This window comes from Galeopterus variegatus, unplaced genomic scaffold (genome assembly GCF_000696425.1).
Source record: "Galeopterus variegatus unplaced genomic scaffold, G_variegatus-3.0.2 Scaffold326, whole genome shotgun sequence".
Classification (NCBI taxonomy): domain Eukaryota; kingdom Metazoa; phylum Chordata; class Mammalia; order Dermoptera; family Cynocephalidae; genus Galeopterus; species Galeopterus variegatus.
Genome location: NW_007726437.1, coordinates 60411 through 73227, shown reverse-complemented (window position 1 = coordinate 73227; position 12817 = coordinate 60411). Strand labels below are relative to the sequence as shown.

Sequence of the window (12817 nt, the reverse complement as noted above, 5' to 3'; positions counted from 1 at the left end):
CCACCTCCCCCCACCCCCACCCCCCATCTTCCTGGGCCAGGAATATGCAGGATTGGAGGAGGGAGAATCAAAAGGTGATGAGAGAGGGGAAGGGGATGTCATTTCTCGTGCTTTTCCACACTAACCTACCTGTTGACTCCGTGATCAGACATCAAAGTTTGATGAAAGAAAACAGCAGTTCCTAACGGAAAACATTATCTCTAAGTTGTTTATACAAAGTCTAGGAAGTTACTTAATGTCTCTGTAGTTTTAAGTTGTATCTGGTTGAGAGAATTGAACAGGACCTACAGTGGTACCTTGTAGATCTGGCTTTTGCTACTAAAACACCTTTAAGCAACTGGCACATTTATGTCTCCATTCACAAGATATTTTGACCCAAAACATGGTAAATTCTGGGTTTTTATTTTCTTTACCCTAAAATAAAATAACCAGACTAAAAGATTTCTGAACTTGAATTTATGATTCCAACTTAGACCTTTCGAAGAAATCTCCATTCCCATGCCTGTTTATTGAAAAACAGAGGGGGATATAAGTTATAAAAGGCAGTGCTATTGTTAGCTGTATAGAAATTGCTCTATGAAGGATTTAGCAATATCACATTTGGTTCCCAATAAACTTTACAAAATTAAGAAAAAAGATTTAGCTGTAACTCATTGTCGAAACTCTAAAATTCACTAGATTTGCTTTAAACCTTTAAGTTTAGTCCAAGTTGGAGGTTTGTTATCAGGTAAGTTTCGAAGTAGCTGAATAAGAAAACCTATAGATTGTATTCTAATGTAGCTTATAAATTTTTTATCACTGTGTTTTTGTTATTCTGTTCAAGGAAGATATAAAATTATGACAGGATGCATTTTGTATGATATATTTCACTCGAGAAAATCTTAAATGGATTGCTTAAGTGTACAAATATCGTTCTCATAAGCATTCTCTATCTGTAAAGTACACAGTCATTAAAACGATGGCTTGGACAAAAGTCCTCTAATGGAGAATAATTGGTACAGTATATTAAATTCCTTTTAAACAGACCAAAATAACAATAGCGACTAAAATAACTAATAAATATTTCAAGTCCAAGTTTCAGTAATGTATTTTTTAGCAGAAGTAAGTTAATACTTTGAAGCAATTCTTGAAGAAATTCATTATTTAATAAAAAACAATCTGTAATCTAAAACATTTGGTTTCATTATTTGAATCTGCCGAGTAATTAACATGTGTGCAAGATTCACATTGTGTAGAAGTTATTTTCAGTGATTTGTACAATAGTTAGATTGGCAATCCTGAGCTGGATCCCCTTAAGCCAGCTACCATTGTTACTACCTGCTCTGAGCCTGTTGCTTTATGTGTAAGATGGGGATTTTACCTACCTTCCAAGGTTGCGGTAAGGATTATGCATGTAGGATGCTTAATACAGTCCCAGCCATATGGGAGGTATGGTCCTCAGCAAATGATAGTTGGTGACTATTGTTTGCAAATGGTTGTCACTACCCCATGGAGCTAATGTGCATGCATATGATGGAGAATGCCTCTTCCTTCTAGGAAATGGCACCAGATATGACCTGACCCCGATCACAGCCGTCAGCGTCCACTTGCTCAGTAGTAATGGAACACCGGTGCTGGTCGATGGTCCCATCTATGTTACTGTGCCCCTGGCCACACAGAGCAGTTTGAGGCACAATGCCTATGTCGCAGCGTGGCGGTTTGACCAGAAGCTGGGTAAGCAAGAGTTCTGCGCCGACAATCGGCTAACAGATGACTTCATTTCTGTTTGATTTTCCTTTTAAGAAGCCTGCGGAAGTCTCCTTTCCCCAAGGTTAGTGAATGCTGCTGCTCATGGTGTGTTGTGTGGTTTCTAGTGGGTCAAACTTACCTCGCTGTGCCTTCAGGCACTCTTTTTGAGTTTATTTTTTTTGTTTGTTTGTTTTTGGTTTTTGTTTGGGTTTGGGACATTTAAGCTAATTTACTCAAAAAAATATTTAAAGAGCTATTTACTCAAAAAAATTTTAAATATTTATTAGAGCTAAAATTGGCTCTCCTTATCTTTATCCTTTTATCTTCAGAAAGTCATATGATCCCTCTTGGTCATGTGGTTTTCATTTCGTGTTTTCTGAAAAAGGAAAAACATTTGCCAATGCTGTACAAAACAAAGAAAATGAAAACTACCCATAATCTTACACATAGAGGAAACCACTAATATATTTGGAGTTCTAGTCTTCCAGCCATTTCACATGCATGTATGTATTAGCTATCAATTGCTGCATAACAAATTGCCCTGAAATTTAGCAGCTTAAAACAACAGTGAACATCTGTGGTCTCGCAGTTTCTAAGGGGCAGGAATCCAGGCACAGCTGAGCTGGGTTTGGGTTCAGGGTCTCTGGCAAGGCTGCAGCCAGGCTGTCAGCCAAGGCTCTGGTGATCTCAAGCAAGGCTCAACTCGGCTAGAAGCATGCTTCCAGACTCATTCACATGGTGTGGGAAGGCCTCAGTTCCTTGCCAGCTATTGGCCAGGGGTTTTATTTATTTGTTTCTAATTTTAACATTTACTTGTACATATATGTGGGGTACAGTATGTTGTTTCAGTACATACATATAGTGCATAATGATTCACTTACTGTAGATAGCAGTTTTGTACCCATGTTTCCTCCCCCCACCCAACCATTATTCTACTTCCTACTTCTGTGAGAACCACTTTTTATTTAAGATTCCACATATGAATGATGTCATACAGTATTTGTCTTTCTGTGCCTGATTTACTTCATTTAACATGATGGTTTCTGGTTCCATCCGTGTTGCTGCAAATGATACAATATCATTTTTTTAAATAGCTGAGTAGTGTTCCATTGTGTATGTATACCACAGTTTTTTATCCATTTGTCCATTGATGGACATTTTAGGTTGATTTCATCTCTTGGCTATTGTCAATAGTGCTGCAATGAACATGGGAGTGCAGGTGTCTTTTTGACATATTGATTTCATTTCCGTTGGGTACATACCAAGTAGAGGGATAGCTGGGTTTAAGTTATATCTGTTTTTACTTCTCTGAGGAACCTCCATACTGTTTTCCACAGCAGTGGCACCAATTTACACTCCCACAAGCAGTGTAGGAGGGTTCCTTTTTCTCTACATCCTCCCCAGCATTTCCCTGATGATTAGTGATGTTGAGCATTTTTTCATGTGCCTGTTGGCCATTTGTATGTCTCCTTTTGAGAAATGTTTGTTCAGGTCCTTTGCCCATCTCTTAATTGGGTTGTTTGTATTTTTGCTACAGTCGTTTAAGTTCCTCATATATTCTGGATATTAGCCCTTGATGTGTAGTTGGCTCTTTCCCCCATTATGTAGGGGTTTTTTTAAGGATGCAAATTCTTTTTTTTTTTTTGTGACCGGTAAGGGGATCGCAACCCTTGGCTTGTGTCACCCGCACCGCACTCAGCCAGTGAGCGCACCGGCCATCCCTATATAGGATCTGAACCTGCAGCCTCGGTGCTCCTGGCGCTGCTGTGCTCCCAGCGCCACACTCTCCCGAGTGAGCCATGAGGTCAGCCTGAGGATGCAAATTCTTTACTGAGGAGGGTTCTCTGAACAGCCAGGGCAGGTTCTGGGAGCGGGCATTCCAGGGTCAGGGCCATGACAGTACAGAGGGGGCATGGACTGCCCTCCCCAGCCACCAGGGGTCTCAGGTAGCTGCTGGTGTATCCTGGGGAAGGTGGGCTGTGGGGCCTCTGGGGATGGGGACACTGCCTCTTTTGTCTCCCAGGAGTCATCATGGTCACCTTAGTCACGGGGGGCTGCCTTGGCTAGACGGGCTGCTGTCCCTCAGCCTTGTGCTGAGACAGGAACTCCCCAAAAGTTGGGGGGTTTGGGGGACCAGGCCCAGGCCTGGTCATCATAGTGGTGGGATGGTTCGTGGTCAGGGCTTGGGCTGTCCTTGAACCTGCCACCCGTGCTTGAGGTCATAGCCCACCCTCTAAAAATTGGGCCCCCCAGTGGCACCCATGCCAGTGGCTGCCCTCCCTGCAGTCTGCTCGGGTTCCCCCAGGGCCCACTACCACGCTGGGGCTCATCCAGGAAGTTCTGCACGGCTGGGCTCCAGCACCCTCTCCTGCAGGCACATCCTGGGGCGCTGGCAGGGTCAGGGATGGTGCTGCCCGCTGTGGTCTTCTCCATGTCCTCCTTCGTCATCTCCACATTCTGCCTGCACTACCCCACCTGCTCCTCAGTTTTGCCAGAGGGGGTTGAGGCATCTCCAGCTCCAGAGAGATGAGGGTTCCCCGGCCACAGCCCCTCCAGCCATGGTCCCCAAATCCTCCTCAGGCTATTCCCCAGTACTGTGCTCCCAGCCTTAGGATGCCCAGCCTGCACTGGCACGGACTCCCTGCTGGCCCTTGGGGGCTGAGGGGTCACAGGAGACCTCGGGAAGGGACCCGGGCTCTTCTCCATCTCAACTGCCACGTTCTCCTTCTCCACCAAGCAGCCCTTCTGGGGAGCTGTCACTGCCACTCCCTCAAGTTCAGCTTTGTTAGCATCCTCAATCTGCTGGCAGTACCAGATGAGGGCCCCATTCTGCCACAGAAGAGCCTCGATCCTCTTGTCCCACTCAGCAGCTTTCTCGTCCTTTGATTTCAAATCCAGCATGGATGCCATTTCACTGGCTGTGGGGGCAGCATCCCAACAAAGCTCCCCTGCAGAATCTCAGTGTAGTACTGGGGGTTCCTGTCCCAGAGACCCTATGGGGCTGCAGCTCCCAGGCTCATGTCAATTCCCGTTCTGTAGATTGTCTTTTCACTTTGTTGATAGTATCCCTTGCTGTGCAGAGACTTTTTAGTTTGATGTAGTCCCATTTGTGTATTTTTGCTTTAGTTACCTGTACCTTTGTAGTCTCTTCTTAAAAGCACTGCCCACTCCCATTTTGCTTAGCATTTCCCCCTATGTTTTCTTCTAGTGGTTCCATAGTTTTGGGTCTTAAATTTAGGTCTTTCATCCACTTTGATTTTTGTGTATGGTGAGAGATAGGGGTCTTTTTTCAGTCTTTACCATATGGATATCCAGTCTTCCCACCACCATTGTTGAAGGGGCCATCCTTTCCCTATTGTATATTTTTGGCACCTTTTTGGAAAATCAGTTGGCTGTAAGCACATGAGTTTATTCCAGGCTCTCTATTCTATTCCACTGGTCTATTTGTCTGTTCTTATGCCAGTACCATGCTGTTTTGGTAACTGTAGCTTTATAGTATATTTTGAAGTCAGGAAGTATGATGTCTCCAACTTTGTTCTTTTTGTTCAGGATTGCTTTTGCTATATGGAGTCTTTTGTGGTTCCATATGGATTTTAAGATTGTTTTTTTCTATTTCTGTAAAGAACATCATTGTAATTTTGATAGGGATTATGTTGAATGTATAGATTGCTTTGGGTGATATGAACATTTTGATGATATTAATTCTTCCAACCCATGGACATGGGATATCTTTACATATATTTGTGTCCTCTTCAGTTTCTTTCACCTATGTTTTATAGTTTTTATTACAGAGGTCTTTCACCTCCATCATTAAATTTACTCCTAGGTATTTCATTTTTTTGTTAGCTATTGTGAATGGGATTACTTTCTTGATTTCTTCTTTGGCTATTTTGTTGTTGGCATATGAGAAGGCTATTGATTTTTATGTCTCGATTTTGTATCCTGCCACTTTACTGAATTCATTTATTAGTTCCAGTAATTTTTTGGTGTAGTCTTTAGGGTTTTTTTTATGTACAGTATCATGTTACCTGCAAACAGAGATAGTTTGACTTCCTCCTTTCCAATTTGAATGCCCTTTATTGCTTTCTGGCCAGAGGTTTTAAGTCTTTTCCACAAGGGCCTCTCTGCAGAGCTGCATACAGCATTGTAGCTTGCTTTGCTCTGAACTAGTGAGCCAAGAGAAAATAAAAAATACAGTAAAAATTTGAAAGCACAATGCCAGAAATGGAAGTCATCTTAGAGGTTGCCTTTCACAAAGCATATTTAATAGAAATGGGATTGTATGCTAGGTACTGTTCTATAATTTGCTTTTAAAAATCATTAGTATAGCATGAACGTCTTTCTATAGCATTAATTATTATTCAGCATTGTCACTTTTAATGAGTACATAATATTACACGTGTGTGTGTGTGTGTGTGTGTGTGTATACATATACCTAGGGAGAGAGAATTTAAGGAATTGGCCCACACGATTGTGGAGGCTGGCAAGTGCAAACCTGCAGGGTAGGCTGGCAGGCTGGAGATCCAGAGAAGAGGTGATCGAGTCCAAAGGTAGTCTGCTGGCAGAAATTTCTCTTCCATGTGGGACTTCAGTCTTTTTCTTAAAGTCTTGGACTAATTAAATGAAGCCCACCCACATTATGGAGAGCAACCGGGTTTATTTAAAGTCCACTGATTGAATGTTAATCTCGTCTAGAAAACACCTTCACAGCAGTGAATATAAGGTCTGTGGCCTAGGCCAGTGGACACATGCAATGAACCATCACAAGAGTAAGTGAGTTATTGCTTGTAAGAAGCTCAGTGCAGTGCCTGGTACTCAGCAAGTACACCCTAAGAGTTTATTATGTAAACAGGGGTCTCCCCATTCTGTAGAAGGTGTTCTATGACAGTGCCACTGTCCTGGATCTCCCACAGCCCAGGCTTCTTGGAAGATTGTTCCCATGTACTGCTTCTGCTTCTCAGCCCCCCACAGCCCCTCTTTAGCCTCCCCAGTCTCCTGAAAAAAATGCCACTAAGTTCCTCAGCAGCTGCCCAATTGGGAAATCAGGTGACCTTGTCATCCTCTTCATTGTCTCTGCAGCATTTGGTGCCTTCTCTTCCTCTGTAGAAGGCCCTGCTCCTTGACCTTCTGACTCAGTGTCCCCCTGAGTCCTCTTCTTCTGCCTGCCCCTGGGCTCTGCCTTATCTATGCCCAGCTCTTAACTAACTTTATGTACCGTCGCTGGGCATTGAATTGCTTCCCACACACCTACGGCTACCTGCGTTCCTGACCATCTGCCAGACACCTGTTTCTGGATGCCCTGCAGGAAGCTCAAATTCAACATGCCCCCAACTGAGACTCGCCGACTCCCCGCACTCTGACCTCTACATGGCTCATTTCTGTGTCTTCTCTCTGTTAAGGGCATCATCTCCCAGACCATTGGAGAACCTCACAGTTATCCGCAATTACTTATTTTCTTCGCCACCCACCCCCTACAGCCCTGTCTGGTCCATGTCAACCAGCATTTCTCCAGCTTGCCCTCTGCTCTTCTTCTCTATGTTACCCCCGCTGGGACTGTCCCCTTTTTTCAATCCCAGCTGCTGTCTGGCCGCCTTCCACCTCTCCTTCCCTCCACTGGGTCTTTGGTATTGCCACTTGGGTTATCTTTCAAAACTGCAGACTGCTCTCTTGGTGAGCATGTCTAAGAGCCACTGCTTGTGAGAAGCCCTGGCTCTGCAGCATGGCACACACATCTCTGAGAGCTAGCCCCTGCCCGTGTCCACCTCCTGTCCAGCCACTGTCTTGTACTCCCCTGTTTTAGTCAGCTTTGTGTTGCTATAACAGAATACCTGAGACTGGGTAATTTATAAAGAAGAAAGGTTTATTTGCTTACAGTTCTGGGACAGCTGCATCTGGCACGGGCCTCAGGCTGCTTCTACTCATGGCAGAAAGTGGCAGCAGCCGGCAGGTACAAACAGATCACATGGCGAGAGGAAGCAAGAGAGAGAGAGATTAATCCCCCCTCCCCCAGGGAGAGCATTAGTCCATTCATGAGGGATCCACCCCCACGACTCAATCAGTTTCCAACACTGCCACATTGGAGATCAAACTTCCACATGAGTTTTGGAGGGGACAACACACCCAAACTCCATCATCATCCCTATGCTCATCCCACCAAACTATTTGCCCTTCTCTGGACTCACTGAGGTCTCCCTTGTAGCTTGTCACTTTGTGCTAGCAGAACCTGTCTTTTCAATCCCTTTGTCTGTCCCCTAGGCAGAATGACACCCCTCCTGATCACCTCGTGCACTTGCAGTGGTGCTGGGAGCTGGCACGGCCCTGCAGCTACTTGGCTCTTACCTGCACCCTCACTGTGAACCCTTGTGATCAAGGACAGTTCCTGGCATGGGCTGGGTACCCAACTAAAATGTTTGTTGAATGATCGAATCAGATGAGGATAATTTAGATGTTTTTAAAAGTCAGAAGTTCTAGAATTATGATATAATGTTTGTATTGAAGATGACTATATAGAATTTGCCTTTACATACAGGCTGAGTATTTCTTATCTGAAATGTTTGGTACCAGAATTGATTTGGATTTCAAGTTTTTTTTGGATTTTGGAATATTTGCATTATTATACTTTCTGGTTCAGCATCTCTACTAGGAAAATCTGAAATCTGAAATGCTCCAATGAGCATTTCTTTTAAGCGTCATGCTGTCGCTCAAAAAGTTTCAGATTTCGAAGCATTTAAGATTTGGTATTTTTGGATTAGGGATACTCAGCTTGTATATACAATATGTATATATACATTTAATAAAAAGGTGATGTTTTGAGGGAGGAACAGTTATATTGGATTTTTTTTTTTTTTTTCAAAAGATGACCGGTAAGGGGATCTTAACCCTCGACTTGGTGTTGTCAGCACCACGCTCACCCAGTGAGCGAACCGGCCATCCCTATATGGGATCCGAACCTGTGGCCTTGGTGTTATCAGCACCGCACTCTACCGAGTGAGCCACAGGCCGGCCCTATATTGGATTTTTCTCCATCCCTGCTGTTAATTATTTTCGTCCTCCCTGCCTTCTCTTCTTTGAATGAATATATCTGAATATGGATGAAGAGGGCTGGAGGTATAAAAGATTACATTCCTAATACAATGAAGCTTTCTCTAGGAATTTGTATGTATGTCGTATGTGCTGTCCCAATAGGGCGCCGGTGTGTAAAAGCAGCATCCTTCTTCTCATTATTGTATTTTCTATACAGTTCACAAACAACAAAAATTAATCTAAAAAAAAATTTTTTATATATGTGGCAAGCTGGATAATGCCCTGCCCCCAAATATTTTTGCATCCTTATCTCCAGACCCTGTGAATATTATTTTATATGGTAAAGGGGCTTTGCAGATGTGATTGAGTGGGGAGATTATCCTGCATTATCCAGATGGATGCAATATAATCACAGCCGCCCTTGTAAGAGGGCTGCCAGTGGAGTCAAAAGCAGTGGAGATGGCAGTGATGACAGAACAGAGACTGGAGTGATCCCTTTTGAAGATGGAGGAAGGGGCCACAAGCCAAGGAATACAGGTAGCTACTAGAAGCAGAAAAAAACAAGGAAAGGAATTCTCCCTTCTGAGCCTCCAGAAGGAACCGACCCCTTGACTTTAGCCCAGAGAAACTGCTTTCGGACTTCTGACCTCCAGAAGTATAACAGAATTAATTTGTGATGTTTTAAGCCCCTAAATGTGTGGCAAGTTGTTACAGCAGCAATAGGAAAATAATACAATATAGAAATCAGTGAAAACAAAGTAAATGCATACTGCTATGAAGCCTTTGAAATATAAATGATCTGATACCCTATTTCCTCTCTGGAAAAAATCGTCATGGTATTGAGCCTTTTTTCTTTGGGAATCTTCATTGTGTAGTTGATCTATTTTTATTTAAATGGTCTTTTAAACTTAGCATCTACTTGGAAAAAATGTAACTGCCAAATTCTCGGTTGTAACAGATTGCATGTGCACAGAGAAAAGCTAATGTTTGGATAGTCATTCAAAAATAATCAAATGAGTTAAAATATGTTTTCTGAAAACTTTAAGATTGGATGGACATTTCAAAGAAACCATATGTTCTTTAACTTACTCGATAGAAGCCTACATATTTTATAAGGTTTTTTTTTTTACTATTATACTTACTCTATATCATTATCTAAGTAGAAATTAAAATATTTCAGTTAAATAAAAAATTCCAAAGCTGGTATTTTCAGATCAGGAAGAAAATAGGAATGCTTCAACATAGCTTAAGCACATAACACAATTTACTAATTAGTTGCTATTTATGACTACAATAATCACTTCAAATTATTTCATACTTTACACTATCTATTTTTAAGGTAAGTCAAAATAATCACCAGTTCCAAATTGTTTAACAGCCAGAATTAGCAACGTGTAAATCCATTGAGAATGTTTTCTCTAAATCAGGGTGGCCCAACTGTGACTCAAAAACTAAGAACAGTTTTTATATTTTTAAATGATAGAAGAAAGAATCAAAAGAAAGGGAAGGAGAAAATGGGGACATATCGGTCAAGGGGTACAAAGTTTCAGTTATACAAGAAGAGTAAGTTCTCGAGACGTAATGCATTATCAATATAGTTAACAGTACTGTATTGTGTACTTGAAATTTGCTGAGAGGGTAGATCTTACGTGTTCTCACTTAAGAAAAGAAAATAGTAACTTTCTCACCAAGAAAAAGAAAAGAAAATAGTAACTGTGAGTGATGGATATATTAATTAGCCTTGATACACGTATCAAAACATCAAAATCATACACCTTAAATATATGTAATGTTTACATGTCAATTATACCTTAATAACGATGGGGAAAAATGAATCAAAAGAAGACTAATCTCATGGCACATGAAAATTGTATGAAATTCATACATAAGCATTCCTGAATAAAGTTTATTGGAGCACAGCCATGCCCATGTGCTGGTGTATTGTCCATGAGTGCTTCCCAGGCATTGAGTCATTGCAGGAGACACTTATGTCCCCACCAACCAAAAATATTTACTATCTGGTCTTTTACAGAGGAGTTTGTGACCCCTGATCTAAATGCCTTCCAAGGGGAAGCTCTTTCCTTTTTAATATTACAATGCAAGTGTGTTCTACACTCTGTGGGACCAAACTGGGGTGCAGATCCAGCCACAACTTCTGTATTTCCTGTTAGCCAGACAGTCCTGCATTTTGCCAGGAGTGACAACTGATGCTCAGAGTGACCTTCATTGTAGAGCAAGACTTCAAATTCTGTAAAGAAAGATGAAATTCTTTTAAAGTTCAATGGGACTTCTGTTTGAATGATAAAACCATGTTTTAACACAAATTTGATAAATCCATGCTTTAACTCTAACTCAGGTACTTTAATCCATGACTGCTGGGTTATTGAAAGTTTACTTTTAAGAAAGAGATCTACAGAAGCTCCCTTTCAAACACCATTAGAGCTGGATCAGTATTTTATGCTGCGAGTTATCAGTAGTCTTTTTTTTTTTTTAATGATCACAGTTGTCTTTTAAGTATTTCTTTTGGAACAGGCAAAGAATTTCTCATTATAGAAATTAGCATCTCCATATTTCAATCTATGTATTCATCAGAGGATGACCTAATTAACACTATCTTAGAATACAATAACATTGGATTTTGTTACAATAAATTTTGTTACAATAATATGAATTGACTGATTGCCATATGTGCCCTCAATAAAAATGGGGTTTTTTTAAGAAGCATAACTTAAATATATTAGATTCAAAACTTTTGCCATATTTACATGCTTTGCTGAAGCTGTTGTGTTAAAATGCTGCTTGATTTATGGAGCAAAGGAGGACTCTCTTTAGTGGATGGAAGTCTTTTCCTTTGAGGAGTTAGCAGAATTCTTTAACTTAGCATCTTCTAATTGTGTTCTGTCTGTGTCCTCGGTGTCAAGGTGTGTGAGAGGGAATGGGATGGGATAAAGTGAATATACACACCTCCTTATCACTCATGTGCAGGAGATGGTTTGACCTTTGAAAGAAGCAGTCTCCCTCCCAGCTCTTGCAAAGGAAGTTTGCTGGTCATGATAAATGCCTCTTTGCTGAGACTTTCTGGAGAGTAAGAGATGATTATGTCAGCTCGCGTTTGTAGACATTTACTCTTTTTTTTGCCTATAACTAGGGCAGCAGATGGCTGTCTGTTGTATGGGGTTGTCAGACTCAGATCTGACTTGTTGCCCTGGGGAATGGTCACTTATGAACAAGCAAACCAGGTCAATGATTTGAATTTAAAGTGACCGACTGACATCGAGTGGCAAAGAAATCTAGGTCGAAGATTCTGTATTTGATAAGTTTCTGCTGTTAATGGTAACTTAGGTTACTTGATTTGAATGCTCTCATTCTAATGAGATGACAGAAATAAAAGCATATTCTCAGAGTTGAAGCTACATTGTAGGATGCAGTTTTCACTGCCTTCCCCACAGGCAGCATGCAGAGTGTGTATGGGTTGCTATGGAAATGGTAGTAGCTGTACCAGCTTCTTATCATGTATGGAGCATACGTATCAGGCACTCAGAAATACCCAGTCGAAATTGGCCTGTAGTAGGTTCATCTCTGCTTCAGATGGTGAACTTTACTGCTGATGCTGTGCTCATTTAATTAATCCGTTTAGGTAAGTCATAACCAGCTTACTCCTGAAGGTGGAGTTTGAATTAAAATACAGATCTAAGATGTTTTAACATTTCATTGTGTTTTGGGGGGCGGCAGGAAGTGGGAGTTCTTAAAGCACTAAATTATGTTTATAACTTGAAGAAAATGAAAATAGCATTACTGAACAGGTAGCTATGGACATTGAGTAGTAATGATGTGTCAATGTAGGTTCATCAGTTTTAACAAATGTCCCACTCTGGTGTGGGATGCTGCTAATGGGCAATACTGGGGGGGGGGGGGGGGGGAAGGTATGTGGGAAATTTCTGTACCCTCCTCTCAATTTTGCTTTGTACCTAAAACTCCTAAAATAAAGTCTTTAATAATAATAATATTACTAGCTTGTCACATATGTGTGTGTGTGTGTGTGTGTGTGTGTGTGTGTGTGTGTGTG

The 12817-nt window shown here is 41.6% G+C and overlaps 1 protein-coding gene across 1 annotated transcript in view; it reads left to right on the top strand.

Annotated features, from left to right (window-relative positions):
- FAM171A1 (family with sequence similarity 171, member A1) overlaps positions 1-12817 on the top strand; it is a 105102-nt gene that overhangs the window by 72970 nt on the left and 19315 nt on the right. The window contains exon 5 of the mRNA XM_008567533.1: positions 1537-1713. Within this exon, the coding sequence (XP_008565755.1) occupies positions 1537-1713 (177 nt within the window). The remainder of the gene's footprint in view (positions 1-1536; positions 1714-12817) is intronic.